The sequence below is a fragment of the Phaethon lepturus genome, unplaced genomic scaffold (assembly GCF_000687285.1).
Source record: "Phaethon lepturus isolate BGI_N335 unplaced genomic scaffold, ASM68728v1 scaffold10608, whole genome shotgun sequence".
NCBI classification, from domain to species: Eukaryota; Metazoa; Chordata; class Aves; order Phaethontiformes; family Phaethontidae; genus Phaethon; species Phaethon lepturus.
The window spans coordinates 36157-57651 of record NW_010556958.1 but is presented as its reverse complement, the minus strand read 5'-3'; the positions used below and the strand labels follow the sequence as shown (position 1 = coordinate 57651).

The 21495-nt window shown below is 39.7% G+C and overlaps 1 protein-coding gene across 1 annotated transcript; it reads right to left on the bottom strand.

The window, feature by feature from the left end:
• Positions 1-726: 726 nt before the first annotated feature.
• Positions 727-19921, bottom strand: RAB38 (RAB38, member RAS oncogene family). The gene is made up of 3 exons (XM_010292620.1): positions 19684-19921; positions 11535-11815; positions 727-927 (listed from the first exon to the last, which is right to left on the bottom strand). Exons 1-3 carry the CDS (start codon positions 19886-19888, stop codon positions 775-777), a joined length of 639 nt encoding a protein of 212 aa, XP_010290922.1. The 5' UTR covers positions 19889-19921; the 3' UTR covers positions 727-774.
• Between the last annotated feature and the right edge of the window lie 1574 nt (positions 19922-21495).

Genomic DNA, 21495 nt, shown 5'->3' with positions numbered 1-21495 from the left:
GACCTTTTTCCCAGTGAGGGTGGTGAACCACTGGCCCAGGCTGCCCAGAGAGGTGGTAGATGCTCCATCCCTGGAACCATTCCAGGTCAGGTTGGATGGGCCTCTGAGCAACCTGCTCTAGTTGAAGATGTCCCTGCTCCCTGCAGGGGGGTTGGACTAGACAGTCTTTAAAGGTCCCTTCCAACCCAAAGATTCTACAATTCTGTGATTCTATGATTCTATGTTCAATCCTGCTACTTCATCCATGAGACTAAACTTGCAATGGGACTATTTCAATGAAGATTTTTGTTGCTTCTTTCTGAAGAGCTGTATTTTCGTTGTCATCACCATCTTCTTTGTATGCTACAAGATCGTTCAAGTGTGAGGTGTGACAAAAAAGTGTAATGGTGATAGTTGCTTGGTCATGGTATTGAGAAGACGTGCTAGAAGACCAATCGACAAGTAGAGTATTACTGCAGTCACATCAAAAATATGAGCTTTCAGAAACCACATTGCAAAGAAATAGGTTTTGTTGTCACTGTTGGTGCTACCCAACTTGGAAAACACAGTCAGCACCATGAGTCTTATTTGATCAGTAGCCAAAGACAGTTTTGAATAGTTGCTATCAATAAACAGCCCATAATAAATTTTAGCTGTCAAAAATTATGGAAGAAGTTAAGTATATTTTTGAGAAAATGGAAATCTGCTTGTGGACAATCTGGGCAGACTGGGTATGTTGGATAAAGTATACGTTGTGAATCATAGTTGTTCAGCTCTTGAAATAGTCTGGAAGTCTCAGGATTTAAAGCAAGCTGAACAACTGACTATCTTGGAGGAATTCAAGTGTGGCTTTATAATATCTGGTTCAATAGACTGAACTGGGTCACTCTCACTAGCAATTATGTGTTTCACCAAGCATCTGGAAGCTTCATTGATGTTTATATTTTCCTGCAAGTGAAAGAGAAAGAGAGGTTGATTAGTCAATATTAATTACACCATGCTGCATATTTCCTGTGCATAATTAAATTTTTCTCTAGGCAACATCAAAAGTTTCTTTTCCTTAATAAACAGCTTTTAAAGATTGACTGTATTAAGTAACACTGTAGGTTTTAAGTTAGTTAAGTTTTTTGTACATTATGATTCGTATCTCCTTTAAATTATACACAGAGCTCACTTCAAATTATGCCAAAGTCTTGGTGATTTGATTGCTTCAATAAACTAAACAAACAAATGCCAGAAGGTTGTTAAAGACAGATGCCTGAAGTAACACTCCAAAATCCATATGTTACTGCTTGAATAATGGTTACTCTGATTTTCAAATTAATAATTACCTATCAACAGTTTCAGCCATCAATAGCACTTATTTTTTAAAGCCTTTTCCTCAGTTTCAGGAAGATTTCTGTATACAATGCTCACAGTGAAACCTGTGATGAGCCAGATTAATTGAATAAATGATACAATTTCAAGTTATTCACAAAACAGTAAAAAATGTTCTACATCATTTGGAATCCTCACTTATGTTTTGTTGAGACTGAGTTATCTCCAATGTACTGCTTCAGAAGAGCCGTATCACCATTGGTTTCATTTGTAAGAAAGAAATCCTCACTCTAGAGGTTTAGAACAAAACCAGGTCTTTTTCTACATGTGTCTTATTTCAACAGCATGTTTAACTTGCAGCAACCCTTATTCTGTTTGTAGAAAAAGCAAAGATGAAACAACCTGATCAGTGAGACCCAGCTCAGCACAGCATATAAAAGAAGCACTAATAATGTGTAAGGATTTTTCTTTAATGACAACCACTGGTATGTTTGGAACAGAAAGTCAGGCTTTCTGGCATAAAAGACACTCTTCTACTCTAACTATTGGCCTTGATTACTTATTTTATATGACAGGAGATAGAAACTTCACTGTAGCTTCAATCTTCTGAGAAATTGTATCACACCCTTACAAACATACATACATACATACATATAAAAATGCATACAAATATATACGTTTATGTATATGCATATACTCCTCCTGGTCCATAAAGAGTATGTTTTTACTTGCAGTCTAGGAGTGCCCCAGGTTTCCAAGCTGAATCTGAAGCCTGTTGTACTGAGACCATAAACACCCACACACACAATGCCATGAAGTCTACTTTCAGCCCAGAATGAGCTCAGAATCAATTCAGAATGATCAATAAAATAACCTGTAACATTTAATATGTGAAACTTTTTTTTTTTTTTTGCATGTGTATGTTCAAAAAAGGTCAGATGAGATGTTTCGGTATGAAGTTCAGCTATAAAAGAAAGAAACCAAAGTACATGTGTGTGTGTTTCAGCAGAGATGGTACAAGTATATGAAGATCAAAAGCTAAAGTAATGAATTCTGTGAGGCTGATTTCTAACCCCCTTGAAATCAACGGCAAGCTCCACAAACTCCACTGACCATCCCTCTGCACCACAGTAAGAGCTGAAATCTGGGGATCTAACTGAAAACCTTCATTAGTGACAAGATTTCACAGGTTTCTTCATCTACACAAGTGAACGTAAATATTTGAAATTTGCCCTGTAAAGAATATCAGTTGGTTGTAAAAAACCAAATCTTCAGACAAGTACACTTACATACTAACCCCTAGAAGGTAATACAGAGCTGGGAATCGGCTCTGTGCGCAGATGTTAAAATGTTGCTGTATCACATGGCTCTCTCAGACCAGACAAGCAAATTCCTCAAGCATGCACCAAAAGCCTTTTTCAGAACACTGTGAAATTTTATTAGAAAAAATAGGCAATGAAAAATATCTCTCAGGACTGCTGAAGACAAAACAGATTGTTAAATGCACAAAAATACACACGTAAAAATCATTGCATTGTGTTTTCCTTTATTAACACACCAATAAACTTTTCATTTACCCATGTGCTGCTTCTTTCTTGGGATGGCAGAATGGATTTTTTCAACAATGTCTTAGTGACTATCTGAGATTGTGCCCAAATTGATTAATGTTCAGATGTATTAACAGAAACCCTCTTTGTCAGAGGCTTAACGTCAGCATTTTGTAAGAGTGGGAAAGGGAGAAGGAACCCAAGCCCACAAAATCATGAAAAGGTTATAGGTGGACATCCCTCATCCTGACTGGTGATGGACTGGAAGTCCATGTGCCAGACCTGAGCCTAAATATTCAAAAGAAAAAAGCAATGCCGTTTCATTTCAGCCAGAGCTCAAACCAAAGCGAAATTGGATTATTAAATCTCTTTTTAAACCTCTATAGTTTTTTGGGGGAAGAAAGCCAAATCTGAACATGCAAGTATTGTTTTGACATAAGGAGTCAAAATATTTAGTTTTGGGAATATGAAAACTAAAAGCATTGCTCTTTCTCCTTCTTAATGAAATGGTTTACCAAATGTGACCCATATTCCTTATTACGTTATTAATTGCATTTTGGATTGAGTTTGCTGTTTCCCTGGTAGGTGTCGGCCCAGATCTACTGAATATCTGTAAACTGGGATTAGATACAGATAGAGTCCCCCTCTGGCCCTGGCCGTTCCACTTGAAAAGGCTTCCACTTTCAGTCCATGCCCATCTTCCTCTCTACCAGGGCACCATCCCTTCAGATGTGCCTGCTGAAGTTTGTGACTGAGCTCTTACTTCTTCAAGCAAAGTGTGGTGGTTTGCGAGGATCCACTATTCAAAGCATTTGCACCCGTGCCATTAAATTCTGCCTTTGGTTCTATATGAGAGGAAAGGAGTAAAGCGTCCTGTCTGTAGTGTGTGTTAGATCGGAGAGGCATTTTCTTATCCCGAACATTTATATGAACTGTTAAGCTGTGTGGATGAAAATTTCTGCTGAGGTACAAAGTGAGCAAGAGAGGAAGGGTGACTCCAGCAGAGAGCACAGCTGGTTTTCTGCTTGTGTCTAGCTCCAGCCTTCTCCCATAGTTCAGATGACAACTGGTACGTGGTATGGATGAGGAGTGACATGCTCAGTCACTTGCTGCAAGAAGCTTGTGCTCATGCCAACAAAGGAACTCATGCTGTCCCAGCTCTATGCCTTGACCGCTTCCTTTCTGATGCTACTATTGCCTTTTGTTACAACCCTAATCCTACGGTGCCTACTCCGTGTCCCAGGTCTATGGATCAGACACGGTTGTATTCTGGTCTGTCTAATGAAATATTGATTTCTGCACCTCTCCTCCTACAGTGTGTTTTGCCAAAAAAAAAAAAAAAAAAAAAAAAATCAATATTCTGCTAGGCAGTGAAGCAGCTGCAGACAGTAGAAGGCGATCTGCTATCCAAACACAGACACCCAGAGACCTGGTAATTTTAGAGAGCAGGAGGTGTTGAAAGGCAATCTAGGGAAGGGCAGAAAAAAAGGAGCAGCTGAAAATTCACCCAACAAATACAAAGAAACCAACAATCAGAGTGTAAGATTGGACAGAGAGGATGTCTTTCAGTGGTTCTGTATGTTGAAATGCCTTAACTTTCATCTCCTTTATAGTTTTCATTCTACACAAGGCACCACAGGAATTGTGATGATTGCTGCAGTTCAGAATGTTTTCTTCCTCCTTTCCTTGCCTCGCTTCACCTCACCTTGCCTTGTCTCATTTTCCTCTCCTCTCCTCTCCTCTCCTCTCCTCCCCCCCCCCACCCCCTCCCTGCTTCTCTTTTCTCTTTTCTCTTTTCTCTTTTCTCTTTTCTCTTTTCTCTTTTCTCTTTTCTCTTTTCTCTTTTCTCTTTTCTCTTTTCTCTTTTCTCTTTTCTCTTTTCTCTTTTCTCTTTTCTCTTTTCTCTTTTCTCTTTTCTCTTTTCTCTTTTCTCTTTTCTCTTTTCTCTTTTCTCTTTTCTCTTTTCTCTTTTCTCTTTTCTCTTTTCTCTTTTCTCTTTTCTCTTTTCTCTTTTCTCTGCTTGGTTTTAGTAACTTCCTTTCATGTTCTGAGCAAATTCTTTAGGTCATACGGAGGGGCCTGCTCTGCCTCCTTGGTGGAGCCACTTCTTAACATCAAGATGATCGGGGGTTATCTAGCTCTTGACATGGTACTAGATGCACCTGTAGTGCTGTAGCTTGTTTTCCAGCCTGCTCTCAGGGCACTTTTACCTTAACAGTTCTCCAAACACTGGGCAAGGTCTGTCTACCTATACTACTTTTAAGGCTGCTATTACTCAGCACTGCACCTTTGACATGTTTATCTTCACAGCATCTTTCTGTGATAGGGAAGTGCTGCTACGGCCATTTGTCAAATGGAGAAAAGCAGAGCCCCAAACAGAGGAAACTGCATGAAACCTGGTCCAGCACATGGTGGCTAGATGGAAAATGGGAGATGGCATAGTTTGAAGCCTTCTCATAACAAGGTGGGAATGCAACAACTTTTTTTCCTAAGGCTTATGAAAGAGTTTTTATGGCAAGACCAAAAAAGAAGGCTCTTGCCCATACCAAGGCACCTTTGTTGCTCTCTGTCCTCTCTTCCTGCTTCTGCTCTACTTCTCATATTGACATTCTGATTTAGTATGCTAGCTTTTATGGAACCCTTTCCTGGGCATCTCCCCTTGCCCTGCCCCCTGAGATGCCTAGCCCATTTCTGTGACTTTTGTGCCTCAGTAAGCCCCAGCACCTGAAAGACTATCACAGTCAGTGACGCAAGAGCTAAGCTGTGAATCCAGGCCTAAGTGATTTACCCTGCATCAACCTGCCAATGTCCGCCAGAGCAAGGACCTGAACCCAGCTCCTGTGATGACGTCTGACTACTTGAGTCAGTCGTCCTCTTGACCCAATCAAGAAGGAATACAAAAGTGAAAATCAGCACATGCTACTCTTTATTCTATTAGCAAATAAAGCAAGGCAAAGAAAATAATTCTGAGCGATCTCTGAAAGCCAGAAATGAACACTCGAAGACACAAATCCAATTACAGTTTGCTTTGTAGATTGATCTCGTTCAAATGTGTGTCTTCAAAGGGCACTTTTGGGGAAAGGATAGCAACTTGGGGCAGGGAAGTAGAATTGCATGATTTAAAACCTTTGAACTTATTACTATGGGAAATAATGTCTTAGTCTTGTAACACGACAATCAACAGAAAGGAAAACAAATACTTCATGGGTTGTGTCTCAAAGCAGTACACAGGCTCAGCAAGCTTCTTTGCATTCTGGATTGCCCCCTTATCTGTCAGCTCTAATGCAGATGCAGAACATTTAGAACATTCCATTTTTATATACGAAATAAATCCCCTCAGACTAGACTGACTCTCAGCTCTTCACGAAAGAAAAAAAGCCTTTGCTAGTTTTACGGTCCTGTGTCACTTCCAAATGAAATTTTTTTCTGTGCCATGCAGATATCTTAGATTTATCTGTCTGGTTGTTTCCCGGTATAAAACTACTCCCTTTCTATATTTGGGTAGTTTCCTTCTCTGACTGAATCTGATGCTTCTGAGTCTTACCTTGAAAGTCAGGGTGAAGAACAACGTGTATGCAGGCATAGCTACCTAAGATGGGCAGTTGGGGAGGTCTAAGCCAGCACCACTTAGAGACATGACCTTAGACTCTACTACTGGAATTAAAGAAAATCAAGTTCCCTTAAGTAAATATTTACAAATTCTGAATTATTCAGGTATTAGATGGAAACCTAGTGATAATCACATAGTTTCTACATTTTATTTCTATAACACATTAAAATCCAGGAGCAGGGATATGACTTTCAAGATGTTTTAACCTGCACTACCCTGGAGCAAGGAATCTGAGGGAATGGCTCCACATGCTCCCTTAGCAGAGCTCCCGAGGAAACTGCTGGCAGCAGAGTCTTATTAAGATGCTGTGCCATACTGGTGTGGTTGTGTTTCTTAGAAATATTTTCTAAGGTTCTGTGTAGTGAGGTTGGTTAGATATTTTTGAAGGGAATTAAGAAGACAATGTAGGAAGATACACACCCCTAACCGGGTCTGGCAGTGCCAAATGTATTGCTTTGGTTTCAGTTACCAGATCAGCAGATTAGCTGTAGTGTGTTAGCCTAATTCAAATACATGTCCAAACCTCATTTGTCTTTACGGAAATTGAAAACACATATCGTGTTCCTCTGCAAGTCTACAGTATAACTTGTTTTTTTCAAGTTTCATAATAATTGTCCAGTCAGAAGAATTGGTGATTTAGACAAGGGATAGTAGAGCTTGTTTCATGCACAGAGCACACTAGTAAGACGAGCAGAATTTCTGTCCTTGCTTTATGGAAGAAGAGGTGGATCAGAGGAAACAGTGACTTTCTGAAGGCCACCAGGTAGATCAGTGACACAGACCTCTTAGTCCAGTGTTTGGGCACTATGACACACTATGGACTGCCTGTCAGACAAAAGCTGGAGAAAGGACGTGTTATTATCCACTCTTCCTAGAGGAGGAAAGATTCTGTAATTTTTTCCTGGTCCAAATAGGATGTGTCCACATAGCCCAGAGACTCAGTGTTCATTCAGTCTGCCAGCCACAATGGTCAGCAGAAAAGGAGCTGTATGCTTAGCCTAGTTTGGCAAGGATCTGAAAAGCACAGCTACCAGTCCTTCTGGGCAATTTGGGCAAAAAGTGAATGTCTTTTCACCTAATTCTGTATGGCTGACAGCAGAATTACAGCAGGGGAAGGGGGAACTCAGGCATAATCACAGCACAGCTATGGTCAGTTGTAAGATATTTGAAGTTATTTCTGAAGTAGGTATTTTCAAGAGCATTTAGTTTTGCCTGACTTGACTGTTTTGATGCATAAATTCCATTTTCATTATAAAGTGATAATAAGCTTGAAATTGCTGCTTTTCTAATCCAAGTCAAAAGCTCACCTCTTTGAACTAGGAATAGTGGTGAAAACAGTTTAAAAGCTTGGAAATGTGAGTGGAGCTCTCAGCTACTCTGGCCACATGCTGGATAATTAAATGTGTGACAGGAAGGAGAAATTTCCTTCCTTTAAAAAAATGCATCTTTCACAATAGTTGTGGTAATAAGATTTATTAAAGAATTTACTCTTGAGTGTTATTTCATGACTATCTGGGGATGTGCCTTTCAGACTGCAATCAATATGAACAAACCAAATAACCATACGCAAAAGAGACCAGGCTATCCACTGGATGTATGGTGATGTGCGCAACTTATGACTCTACTGCATTGTGCTGTTGCCCAACAAGGCCCTTCTTACATTGCAAACCATCAGAACAGATTCTTCTATCTTTGTAGGGAGCAGAAGATCGGAACAGGCTGAGTATTTTCTTTAGATTAATGTAAGAATCAAAACTAATATGTGAGAATGCATTAGGCAGCTCAAGTGTTTTATATTGAAGCTGTTAACTTAAGAAAAACAGCACCAGAGAATAATACAGTGATGTTTTTTGGTGTAATCTGCCAGTGCTACAGACAAAAATTTCAAGCTATTGACAGCTTGAAATATGGTAGGTACATATATAGCATATTACTTTCCGCAAGGCAACCAGAACTAAAAGATGTATTTTTATAAGTAATCACCTTTGTTTTTCCAAAATGCATAAATCATACTCAGTTTGCTCTGAAGGCTATAACGTTTCCAAGCACGTCTCCAGAAAACCTCTGGAGATCTAATTATTCCAGGATACCACAAAAAAGAGTTATTACTTATTTGAACTCCTAAAACTGCTAGCTGCAATATGATGACTTCTTTCTCAGTATTATTCTGCTTCAGAAAAGAATTTCTATTCTCTATAGCAAACATAGCTAGGTTTTTACTTTCCCCAGACCCAAGTTCAATTATTTAATATGCCCTAGGCTGAAAGAATACCAGATACATGTAACATCCAGTATTTTAAAATAGCAGTAATAATAACTTGTTTAGAAAAAATGTGTAGGATTTAGTTCAGAACTTAGACCAAGTGGGGAAATTATTCTGATCTAACTCAGCCTAAATGTTGTGATTCTACCCTCTTTAGTGGACTTACTCTTCGTTGCATCATTTTCAAGTCAGGAGCCTCCAATTCTGGGTGGAAATGAAGTGTGGGGATTGCAGAATAACAGATCCTAGCCTTTAGTCTGTAGCAGCAGAGAACAGTCTGGTAACAGTCATGTGTCCTCAACTCCCACTACTCCCTTCACAGTGGCTTTTGAAGAGAAGTCTTGTCAGATGGATTTCTTTCTGTTCCCATGTGAGTGCACTGGTAACATGAGGACTGCTTGGCTGGCAGTTATTTCTGAGTTACATAAAATAAGAATCTCGATATTTCCTCCGTTTGAAATAACTCAAAATCTTAATTCCATGTGGCCCAGAAAAACTTGGACTGAATTTTCTCCTGTTGTGACTTTTTAAAACTTTAATTGTCCTTTACACTTCCATAGTTCTGCCTAAGACAGGCTCCATCATCACAGCAAAACCTCTCTACCATTTTTGAAACGGTGCATTCATTCTCTGCCATGACCTGCAACGGCCCTTGGCACAATAAATGTGGTTGTTCTTTTTAAGAGGTGGACAGGTGCTTGCTGGGGACTGATGTATGGAGTTCATGGTACGGATTCCCTTCTCGTAGGCCAAACAGCAGTGACCAGCTGCACGGCTTTGTTGAGCCAAACCTAGAATAATGAAACTATGTGCCTGTGTCCTTTAAACAATGGTCGATCCTGTTCCCTCTCATTCTCTTTGAAAGTCTTTCAGATACGGGCATTTTAAATCAATCTGTTATTCATTTCTCTCCACATGATTTTTGCAGTGATTTTGCCCTCAGGTCTTAGCTTTCAGTGAATTGGTTATTGTCCCCAGGAAATGTAGACTCACGTACATGACAGAAATGAAAAAAAAAGTGATTCTGAAGACAACAGCCATATACAGTGTTACACATCACTGGCGAACTGGATCACAAACACTTGCAACCAGATATTTCATGTTATTTGTGGTCTGAAAAACAGATAGACGCCTAACAGAATATTGAAAAGGGGCAGAATATGTGGTTCTTGTACAAATAATAATAATTTGTCCTGTAATAATCCCCTCAACTCTCCACATTTTCTTCTTGTAGCTGCTATTCCAAATGCTTTGCTCCCTAGGCTTTCTTTTTTTCCTGGAATAATTAGCTTTCTGCCATAATTATCAGGAAGAAGATGATGTAAGAGACCTTGGCCTCTTTCTTAACAAGAACTAGACACTGTCCATAGTCAAAGTTTGGTTATCGTAGAGAGGAACACTGGATTCTGGTGGCCTCATCCAGCACAAATCAGCAGAGACCCACAGACCTGAATTCAAACTAGGTCCTGACCATGCAGGAATGAGAAGTACCCTGTTTGTAGAGCACGATAATTTACACACCGACCTAGACCAAAATGTCTCCCTAAAAATGGCATTTTGAAGAAACGGTGACTAGTTTTGAGACCCATTCGGTAGGAAAGCAAAAACACCGACCGCAGGACGTCTCAGCCCAGAGTTCATGCAATGCTCGAGGAAGACTGGGACATGCTGCTAGTCACCTGCCGTTACGTCTGCTGGTTACTAGTGAGACTTCTTTGAAATATTAATGTTTAAAGAAGGAGTTAAGTCCAGAAAAGTAAAATACAAATATACACTCCAAAGGTTCTTAACTTTTATAAAGTGCTTTAAAAGAAATTAAACAACTGAATGTAGCATTTTTGCTTTCAGTCTACGAACAACCTAGGTCAAGCCAGAGCCAAACTGTTTACGTTTAAAACGTCCAAACATTCCCCAGAGCTGTTAGTGGTGACACCAGCTTTCATAACTGGAGAATACAATAAACACAATATCCATTGAGCTGTTGTGTTCAAATCAATATTTCACATGTCAGCTCTCCAAACCTTGCATGCACTGAGATTATCTGAGAAATCTCAAACTGATATACCGGGCCACCGTACCTTGGGCCTTTATACCCTGAAACTCCCAGTGCCCGTTCTGCTTTTTATCTCCATTTTCTTATAGGCACCCAGGAAATCTGTACCAAGGCAAGGAAATGAACCTCAGAGCAGCTCGTTAGGCTCTTTGACCACTGATCTTTCCTTCCTCCCCAGATATGTGATTTTTTTGAAAAGGCTTTTGAGAATAAAAGTTTATAAGAGTAAGCATAGTACAAGCGCTACGATAGACTGACTTTTTTTCTGGAATGTAACACAATAAAGCTATTGTCTCAAATCAGCATTCCTCAAGCAAAGTGGTTATATAAATATTTAGAGATAGTATTCACTGTTAAGAATTATGAAAAATCATAGAATCATAGAATAGTTTGGGTTGGAAGGGACCTTTAAAGGTCATCTAATCCAACCCCCAAAATATCCTCACATCATTCATAAGAGGTAGCTTTTGTGCCTTGCCAAAGGTCATCTTTCTCCCCAGGCTATTACGCAGTACGTTGTTGACCAGTTACATACTTTACTGCTGGCCTATCGTATTAGAGCAGCTGCATTTCAGAACGTTGCATATAATTTGCTTTGCAATAAAAGACCTAAAAAAAAAGAAATGTATTAATTTACAGATTCACCTTTAATTAATTCCACCAAGAGAGGAACATTGCAAGGTACACATTTTGACCGGGTGAATTATTTTAGAAACCAATTTCTCTGCACTTGGAGAAACGTTTAAAAAGAAATGGAAACATTACCTTGGCTGATGTTTCAAACCAGCCCACGAACCCATTCTCTTTGCAGAACTGATCCATCTTGATGCCGTTGTTCATAAGAACATCTATTCCCTGGTCGCATTTGTTTGCTAAGAGGACTGTTGGCACAGGTTTGCCATTTGGAAGAACCAACTTAGAGTCCAAATCCTCTTTCCATTTTGTCACTGCTTCAAATGTTGCAGGTCTTGTAACGTCAAAGACAATAAATGCCCCCATGGCTTCTCTGTAATATACCCTGGTCATGTTTCCAAATCTTTCCTGACCTGTGATGAAGAAAGTAGGAGGGGAAAAAAACCACCACATGGTAAAAATCACTGCTTCCAATCCAGGTCAATATTTCACATAGCAGGGTTTCTAAAAGGACATTACTGAAGGTAGGACTTCATTTTGTAAGTCTCTGGAAAGATACACTGTCTAAATAACGATAAGTACCATGCAAGACTCATTTGTATGAAAATGCAAGAAAATATATCATGAAAAAGGACTTTTAAAGCAAACATCCAAGGAAATGTAATAACTTTATGACAAGCTTGAACTTCAGTGTACAGTCTTATTAAGCTGCAAGATTTCTAGGTCTGTGGACAGTACCAAGGGTTTTGGTATACGTTATAGGAATTTAAACAGAAGTCACAAAAAATCTCGGTACCAGATTGGAAGCTCCTTGATACTATGGTATTTTGCGGGAAATATCTAATACAAGGGGTCTGCTCATGCACAAAGACCATCCTGCATATTCTTATGCAAGTGATAATAATCAACAGTAACATAATTAAGCTCTGGAGCCATACCAGGCACTATTACGAATTTGCTTTTACTGGTAAACTAAAACACAGAGGTGAGAAAGGTGAATTTAAAGCCTTACAAACATGTAAAGCGTTCTGCGAAATAGCACAGCAGTAGCCATACGAAGGGCTGTATTGCTCCGCTGAAAAGATCTGGGAGGAGGCATTTCACACTAGATCTGTTCAGAAGCTTTATGGTTTTATTTGCTGAATTCAAAGTGTTTTCTGGGAACTTACTTATAGTGTTTTGTGGGCTAACAATATATTATTATATTCAAACATGGTCATTTGTAAATATCTACCATTTTGTATGATTAAGAGTGTAAAAATTAACACACTTGACGTCACGATGTGGTATGTTCATCAGGTGTGGGTTTGTTAATATATATGCTGTTTTCATGGGAACTTTGAAAAAATGTTTCCATGAATGGAAATAAATTACACAGAATTTTTCTTGAACTGAAAAAATAGAATTTCCATTGAGGTATACTGCTGAGCTGTGATCTGAAAAAGAATTATAAATTCCTGAAACATCTCACAGCAACAGCAGTCCTTAAGCAAGACAACTCTTGTATTTAACCGTATGCTTCCATAGCTGAGAAAAGGTGCTATAGATAACATTCAATGGAAACCCATTTCTAGCCTTATTTTCTCAATGTGCATAATTCTGAGTAGGTTAGGAAAACAAAACAACTGGCAGTCTGCCTCTGACCCTAGGAAGGTTACCTGTGGAGCTTTTATCTGATGGAAATTTCTGTGATTCTGTGAAATAGTGCTGTCAAATGTAAGGCTGGGTTGAGAACTGAAGAGTGCCGGTTACTGGGCATCTAGACCATGCAGTTTCATTTAATGGAAATAGCACTGAACGCACTTATGGGGTCAACACCATCTGTTTGTGATGTTTATCTCTGGTTTTATGCACTAGCTCTTGCAGCAAGGAGAAAGGCATTCACATGATACAGAAACCAAAAGTGAATGTCTGTCTGCTCCAAATTCATGTTAGATTTTTTTTTACCTTAAACAAACACTGTGTCCTGTTGATAAAGCAAGATAGAAATACATCATTTCTGGGAAATATGAGGTCATACTGAAAACTTCTTATGGCTATGCTTTATTAAAATGTCTTATGATTCCCATCAGTGGGCTAATCAGATGAACGGCTAAGTCATGTGTTATTCAATAATCTCCTTGTTGAGCATTTTTTTTTCATCTGCAAGAAGGTACCTTCAAACAAAAGTCAAGATCTGATTGGAAACTTAGCAATGAGGCAATCGGCAACATATACAATCAGCTTTTGATGCAGATTGTATTTCAGTGATACTTTACACTCATGCAAAGTTCCTGAGATGCTTGCACTGTAGGTGAGATGTACACGATGTAAGAAAGTTAAACTTGGGCCTTACACTTATTTATTGGGACACATATCTCTAAGATAGGTGGGACATGTTGTCATAAGAATGTGAATGAAATTCTTAATTTGCAGCATAATATCATCAAAAACAATCAAAGTTAGAGGAATTTTAGAGGATATTAGAGGAATAAAAGGCTGGTATGATGTGACCTTCTGGCTAGTAGTGGCCCACAAAGTTCTGATAAAAGGTATGACACTGATTCCTCCTCCTGCTTCCACCTGCTTCTGCAGATACCTAGGTTTTTCACTGCACAGAAAAGCCACCGTGTTTGTAAAAGCAGCTTTATGCAGGAGGACAGTGCTTACTAATTTCCATTATCAATCACTTCAAAGAAGGAGAAAGAATGGAGTTGCTGGCTGAATAAAGTGCCCAAAGCCTTTCTGAGGTGGTCTTTTTCCCCATCAGTTGCAATTAATATATGAGCATACTTGGCATAAATAAGACATGCAACTCTGAATGGAAAAAGGTGGTTTGTAAACCACAGACTTTTAGTTTTATGTCATTTGCATAATTACTTTATTTTTATTTAATTTAATTGTGAAAAAAGAGATCTCTATTGTTTTTATTGTGCTTGGAGAGCTAAATACTGTGTCTAAGGATCCAGGAGGACTCTTTTTTCCAAAGATTCTCCCTTGTGTTAACAAACACCTATCTTAATAGATGAGGTTCCTAAAATTTTTTTATTTAGCACAATTACTCATGAAACTAGGCACGTTTGATATATTAAAGGTGTCAGAATCTGGCCTTAGGTTTTCAGCAACACAATGGCTTAGGCAGTAATTAGGTTAGAAAATAGATCAACCATTAGCTATTCAGTGGTATCTCGCAGGCAGCCTTGAACAGTAGAATCTGCTTTGCAAGAAGAACTAGGGAAGATGGGTTTTGCTTTTCACTGGAAGAGTCAGAAACTTGTGGAATGTTTGTTTGATCTGGGCGATTGTACTTCACTGCATCCCTTGCAAGGGCATTGGTATCTGGCATCAAACCCCACGAGTCTGGTGGCCTTTGCTTATGTTCCAAAAAATTAACTGCTTGTATCTAAGATGAGGGTTTCTTTGTGCTCTGAGATGGAGAAGAGATATCTAGAGGTCATCTTCTCAGGAAGGATAGACATTTAAGAGTGGTCACATAAGCTTCGTTATGGTGGTATTTAATCTCTATGCTCAACCCCCAGGTGAGCCCAGGTTGAGTATCTTATACTCAGATGGTTCAGTACAAGGTGTCTAATTGTTAAACCAGATGAATCCTACTCCACTTTGAAGTGAAGCCAGTGAGACCAAGGTGCCAAAGCAACAAGTTTTCCATTAAAGGGGAGGACTCCCTGTCTGAATGGCACCTGCCTGCACATTTATCCTGATCTCAGTGGCACCTTTGCAGCAGGAAAAGGTGTAATGTCATGGGCTTAAAGCAATCAACAGCTGAATTTTCGTACTGTATAAAAATGCACTCCACATAAATTTGCCAACGTGACTTGTACAGAAATCTACAATTTCCACTAACCACTACCATCTCCAATAAAGTTCTAAAAACTACTGATAAAGTGGTAACACTCAGATAATTTCCACCATCTCCCTCACAATATCTGAAATACAATGCAAAATAAGAATTGATTAAAACTGCCTAATGCCCAGTTTTACAACGGGTTTTACTTCTTGTCACCATACCTCATCCTAAAAGGCAAAAACTTCTGGGAAGCGCCGTGCTTTACAGAGGGCCTTTAGCCAACACTGAGAAGCTGGAATTTGTGGGGAAGGTTTAAACATTTTTTACCTTTCAGTTCAAAATAACTTTCAGAATTTTCACGCTCGAATTCAAGTCATTGTCTTTATGGATTGACACTCAAGCCAGCCTTGAGCTGGTGTTCACCACCCCAGAATGTGAAAAGCAGGCTGCGCACGGGATCAGGCCTACAGAGCCCACAGCAAATCTATACTGAAATAAAACCACCGCAGCAAGGGGCTTATTTATGTTTGCAAAACAGTAATTTCAAGGTAACTTAGCCTAGAAATCACCATGGCTATCTTATTTATGCATACGTCCTGCAATGCTTAGCAGCCACTAAAAGCCTAAACCGCGGAGGATGTGCCTGGCATTGGGGAACGGTCCGTTTGCTCCTTCTGGAGCATAACAGGCTTAAAAACTTTGAAACTGCAGAGACGTTTGCCTGTACCTGTGCAAAGACGGCTGTTGCCGAAGGTGAGAGTTACAGGGAACGGAAAAGAAGTTGTTCTCTCCCCACTGGTGGTGTGTGGAGGTCACCAGTGCATTGGTCCAGCTCCTCATGACCCCATCCAGCCTTGTAAGAGCAAACCAACGTATTTTTTATATGTTGGCTATATTAATGTCCATATTAATGGATAATACAGCCCACACATAACAGCAGGAGGGGTAACAGCGGTGCTGGCACAGCCGTGAGGGAGTGGCAGGGGAGGGGGAAGACTCCGAAGCGCTCGCTCTGCCCTCCCGCACTGGCAGAGCTGCTCCCTGCAGTAAATCTGCAGCTAAAACCGGTCTTCAGGGCGATCTCAGGGCTGTGTGGACATGAAACACGGACAGTAGCGCTGAGAGCAGCCTCGCCGAGAAATGAAGAGCAAATACACCCGGATCTGGTGTCTGCAATAGTTGGTTTCTTCAAAAGCGGTCCCAGCCTGCAGGGCCACCCCCGCCACAGCAGCTCCGTGCTAAAGGGGATTGAGTTTCTTTTAAAGCTTTCCTTCTAACAATCTCTTAACGAATTTGAAGGACACTCACGCAGAGGTAGCAGAAAAGGAAATTTAAAAAAATTGACTGATGAGCAAGATTTAAAGACGTATGACACAGCAGTAGAGGTGATGGCACACTTTAATGGGGGCATGAACACCAAAACTGAGAATTTTATGACATTCAATGAAATAAAATGGAACTGTTGGGAGGAAATTAAAGACAAGGAGAATTTTACCATGTATATCTCCTTCCACACACAACAGTGAAAATTCAGTCGCTTGAAACTTTAGGCACTTCACTGGATCAGACATAAATTCGTAGATTTTGATGCCAGTGTGTTGTTACAGATACCATTATAAACCATGAAGTTTTGTCCAATCATTCCTGTCTAACACCCATAGCCTCAGGAATACATTAACTGGAAAAAAAAACCAAAGGCAATGTAATAATATGTGATGCAGAACCTACCTTATCCCTGAATTATTTTTTCTAATGCTCAGTTATCATCATTGCTCAGCGTTTATCTCTCACCTAAATAAATGCAGTTTCACCTGCATAAAATGCATTCATAAATTTTATGAATTTTCACATTCATAAAATGCATTTAGCTATTAGGTCTTACTATAGTTTTGTTCAGCAAATTAAAGAATACAGAAAAATATGTTACAGAAATATAAACTACATTTAACTATGAAATGAAGTGGCACCAGCTGAACCAAATTTGCTTTTTCTTCTTACATCTGTAAGGGTAAACAAGAGTAAACTGCTTGGTCACTCCTCCCATGAAATCACCAGGTATGTAAATCCTACTAATAATATAGATAAGCTTGATACTAGTTTTATTCAAAACATTTCTGAGAAAATTATTTCCAGATTGTTAAGCAATTTATTACCCACTGATCCAGACAGTGAAATGCAAGGGAGAACACACATTATGCCTAGTAGTAAGCTCACTGGCTGTTTAATGGAGGGGGAGGAGAGGATGTAAGAACAAAAATGGTACCTAATAGATATACCTATATATAGATATACACAGACATATATACTTTACGTATTTATATATAAATACTGATCTGAAACTTCAATTCAAGATGTCCTGAATGCTAAACCAACATCCTTCAGCTTGGCTAGAGACCGGAAATCCATTGCTTTACCCCCAAAGCTAAACATAACCTAATAACAGAGATTCTACCAAAAGAGAGATGTTCTGAGACCAGATATGTTATTTTCCTCCCTCTTATCTTCACATATTTGTGTTTTGCAAGTGGTGATACATGACCAACCACAGTCAGGATAAAACACTTCCATTCCCTCCATATTTCCAATCAGTTTTACTTCGCTTTAATTTTTAAACCATTTTTCCCACCATCCTTATTAGTGGTAACTTCTATGCCAGCACCACCCTGAGCTGAATTCAGTGTGCTGCTTACGGAACTTATTTTCTGTGTACAGCCATCGACAGCTAAAGCTCCTTACACAGAAGTCATTAAAACTGAGACAGCAACTCTTTTTATTACGGGCCACTGTCTTGACCTTCACAGAGATGCTTTGAATTGAGCAATTCATACGAAATTTAGTACTATGCTGTAATTCTCTCTGTCATGTGTGATAACTCGGAAAGCATGCTAGTCATTCAGTACTACAACTTGGTGTAATTGCTGCTGCAGCCTGACTGAAAGCTACATCATATGATCCGCCAGCACATGATTAGCAGTGTAATAAATCTCTGAAACAAGGCATGCAAAATACATTCTCTGAGTCCCTGATGCATGCAGAACTTACTATTAAATGCTTCTTCTCATGCAGAAAAGTTTTGCTGGGTGTGTGTGTATTTGTTGTTTTAATTGGTCACTGGTGAGCAATAAAAGCAATGCTTTCCCCGTTATTCCAACTTTTAATAAAGAAAATTGAGCATATACATATTTAACATCATAAAACCACAGGACTATACCGATGTGTAAAAAAAGCTGAAGTTATGCACGTTTTGCATAAAGCAGTGCTGTTGCATAAGTTTTAGTACCTTGGTGCCAAATTCAGAGCTCAGACATGAGGCGGCTGAGAGCAGAAGAAAGGCACTCCCTCCGCCGGTAAGAATGTCAAGAATTTTCTCATTTCACTAGTTTTACTCTGTGCCGTTCCAGACTGTATCACTGAACCCGCAGCTCAGGCCACAGGCCGGCACAGTCGCCTAACAGCTGATAGAACCTTTACCTCTATTCCCTACTTCTCAAATGCAACTTCTTAATTTAATTGAGTTTTTAAAACGCCCTCCTTTCTGCTGTGAGCTATGGTGTTATAGCTGTACTTGGATTCCTGCGTACACTAAATGAAAAATGATTACCTATAGCATAGGCCACCAAGATGAACTTTTATTTTGTGGGCTGAATCAAAAATTATTAATTCCTAGTGGGGGGGTGGCAAAAACAAGGTGGGGGTTTAACTGGGAGCCAAACACAAAAACTCCGAAGCAGTGACAGCAACAATGTCAAATCCTGTATGTTTTGATTATGTAAGCATGCACGGATAGATGAACTTCTTTATTCTTTTTCTCCTCGCACAGAGTAAATTATCTTTGTTTGCTTGATGTTAGAATAAGGACAAGCAAACAGGAGTAAATACATTTTTAACAACCAGGATTATTGCCAAATAGAAACATTTCTTTTCAAAGCATGACAGAAGTTGTTTACATTCCATCGGGCCGAAGGAAGAAGGTAGAAGAGAGAGGAGGAAGGTCGAAGGAGAGGAAGAAGGAAGGTATTTTGGTAACGTAACTCAGTGGCACTTTGTCCTTATTTTTTAAACTATAAAAATAATTTTAACCACGTTATTGAATGCCTCATCTCTTCCAACAAATTGAATAGATGTAACAGGAAATTTTTGTTACTCTCCCTCCCATCACAGGGATCTGTTCGTTTAATGAGGCAAACGGAACAGCAGCAGCCGCAGGGGAAGAGCTGGGGCATTTGGAGAGAAGTGCCCGCGTCCTCGCACGTGTCTAAGGGCTTGGGAGAAAAATCAGACAGGGTAGGTTTCACTCTGACACCTCTTGTTTGGGAGTCTGCTGGCTTTAAGGAAACTCCAAAATTTCAGTATTTTCTCTCCTCTACCTCCTCTCGCTCACCGCATAGGCACTGGCCACTTTCCAACTTAAAGATTAGTACAAATGAATTTGGGTCTATATTTTGCATGGTCTCTGGATGAGTTACGGAGCAAAGGGTTCTCCTCTGAACTCACCTGCAATATCCCAGAGCTGCAGCCGTACCACAGTCTCAGCATCCCAGCTCAGCACCTTCAAGGCAAAGTCCACCCCGATGGTGGCCCGGTAGTGGGGGGAGAAGTTCTGGTGGACATAACGTTTGATGATGCTGGTTTTGCCCACCCCCAGGTCGCCGATCACCAGCAGCTTGTAGAGGTGCTCCTTCTGATTGTGCTTCTGCATCGTTCCTGTGGCTGCGGCTGCTCCCTGCGAACTGATTGCATGCTCTGCCCGAGGAATCCTGCCAGCCCGAGGGGGAGAGAGGGAGTGAGGAACCGGGGAGGGAAGGAGAGAAGGTAGGTGGAGGCTCCTTCCCTTTGCACGGAAGCAGGATCACCAGGTCCGGCGGGCAGCCCTGCTGGGAGATGAAGTAAGCAAAGGGCCTGGGGGAAGAAAGTCTCCCAGAAAGTGTTGTGCGTGTGCGTGTAAAGGTCAGCACGAGGTGTGTCTGGGATTAGTCTGGCTGCTAAAGACTGCAGGAAAATTCATGCAACAGTCCTGCTCCCTGTTTCGCGCCTCGCTGGAAGGACAGTGTTTCTCTTGTGCACAAGTTTTACATACTCTGTTTTAATCACTGTCTTCTTGGTGATAATTTATCACCCTATGCTTGTTTCCAGGCGTCTTTAAAATGCCGTCAAGTGCAAAAAAGCAGAAATCTCCTTTCAGAGGTTTCACGCCTCCATTTCAGTGCAAAAATTAAACCAGTGTGACTTTAACTTTGGATGTGATTTGGTTTTAATCGATGTAAGTCAGTGCGAATGCAGTTATATCAGGAGAAATGGCAGTTACAGCAATATAAAGCATCTTTACATGTGTCCACACTAGGATGGCTGTATGAATTTAATTGTAACAGATAAATATTCTTAAATTTCATTGACATAATTGTGATTGCCTGTACCTATAAGCATGCTCACATCTGCTGAATGCAGCACGCAGCTTATGCTTGGGTTTTTTCATACAACTGGACTCCAAAATGTAAAACATCCAGATTTACCCCATGACTCCGATAATCAGAAGTTATGAAAGCATAACAGTATTACAGCATATGAATGCCAGTGTCTCAACAGGCCTCTGTTTTCCAAAATAAGTGGTATCAAACTTGCAAACAATTGGACACATTTGAGTAAATCATTCCACTGACATGACTGACCCTATATTTTAAACGAAGAACACAGTGACAGTTTCAACTTGGCAGCTTAGCTGGACACCCCTATCCATTACCTGGAGGTGTTTGAGTCTTTTAACAGTTTTGATGGCAAAGCCCCAGAATTTTAATATTGTGTGAAACTCATCCATGAATGATTTTTACATTTATTGATGATCTTGATAAAATGCAAACACATTTTACACTTACTGAAGTATTATTTGATGGTGTCCTTATCCAAATGTGCACTGAAATGGCATTAGAAACTTGTAATCTATCCAAAAAGCTGGATTTTAGTAGACAAAGAATTCAGAACACTTATGTTATGCAATCTTTTATAATCAGTCTTTAAACTCAAACTTTAAAGTTTGTATATTTTCACACACAGAAGTGGAAATGGGTAGATTGAGGAGAAAAATGTCTTATTTTCCTTGAAACTTTTAATTTTTAATACGATGCTTTTTTTGAATAAGTTATTTTATTAATCTTCCCAAAAACAAGCTGTAGTTTTTATCCTTCTGTTTGGAGAGAAAATTTTAAAGGGTTTAGCTTTGTTAGTTAACAGACATCATAAAAGACTACAATTTGAGAAGCAAACCAGTTCACTCCAATCAGTTACTAACTTTGCATGATTCAAGCTTATTAG

Excerpts from the sequence above, each read along its gene's own strand:
- RAB38 (XM_010292620.1), bottom strand. The coding sequence starts at position 19,888 with ATGCAGAAGCACAATCAGAAGGAGCACCTCTACAAGCTGCTGGTGATC. Across the intron at positions 11,816-19,683 it reads GCAGCTCTGGGATATTGCAG|GTCAGGAAAGATTTGGAAAC; the intron begins GTGAGTTCAGAG and ends TCTTCATCACAG. Across the intron at positions 928-11,534 it reads GGTTTGAAACATCAGCCAAG|GAAAATATAAACATCAATGA; the intron begins GTAATGTTTCCA and ends TTTCACTTGCAG.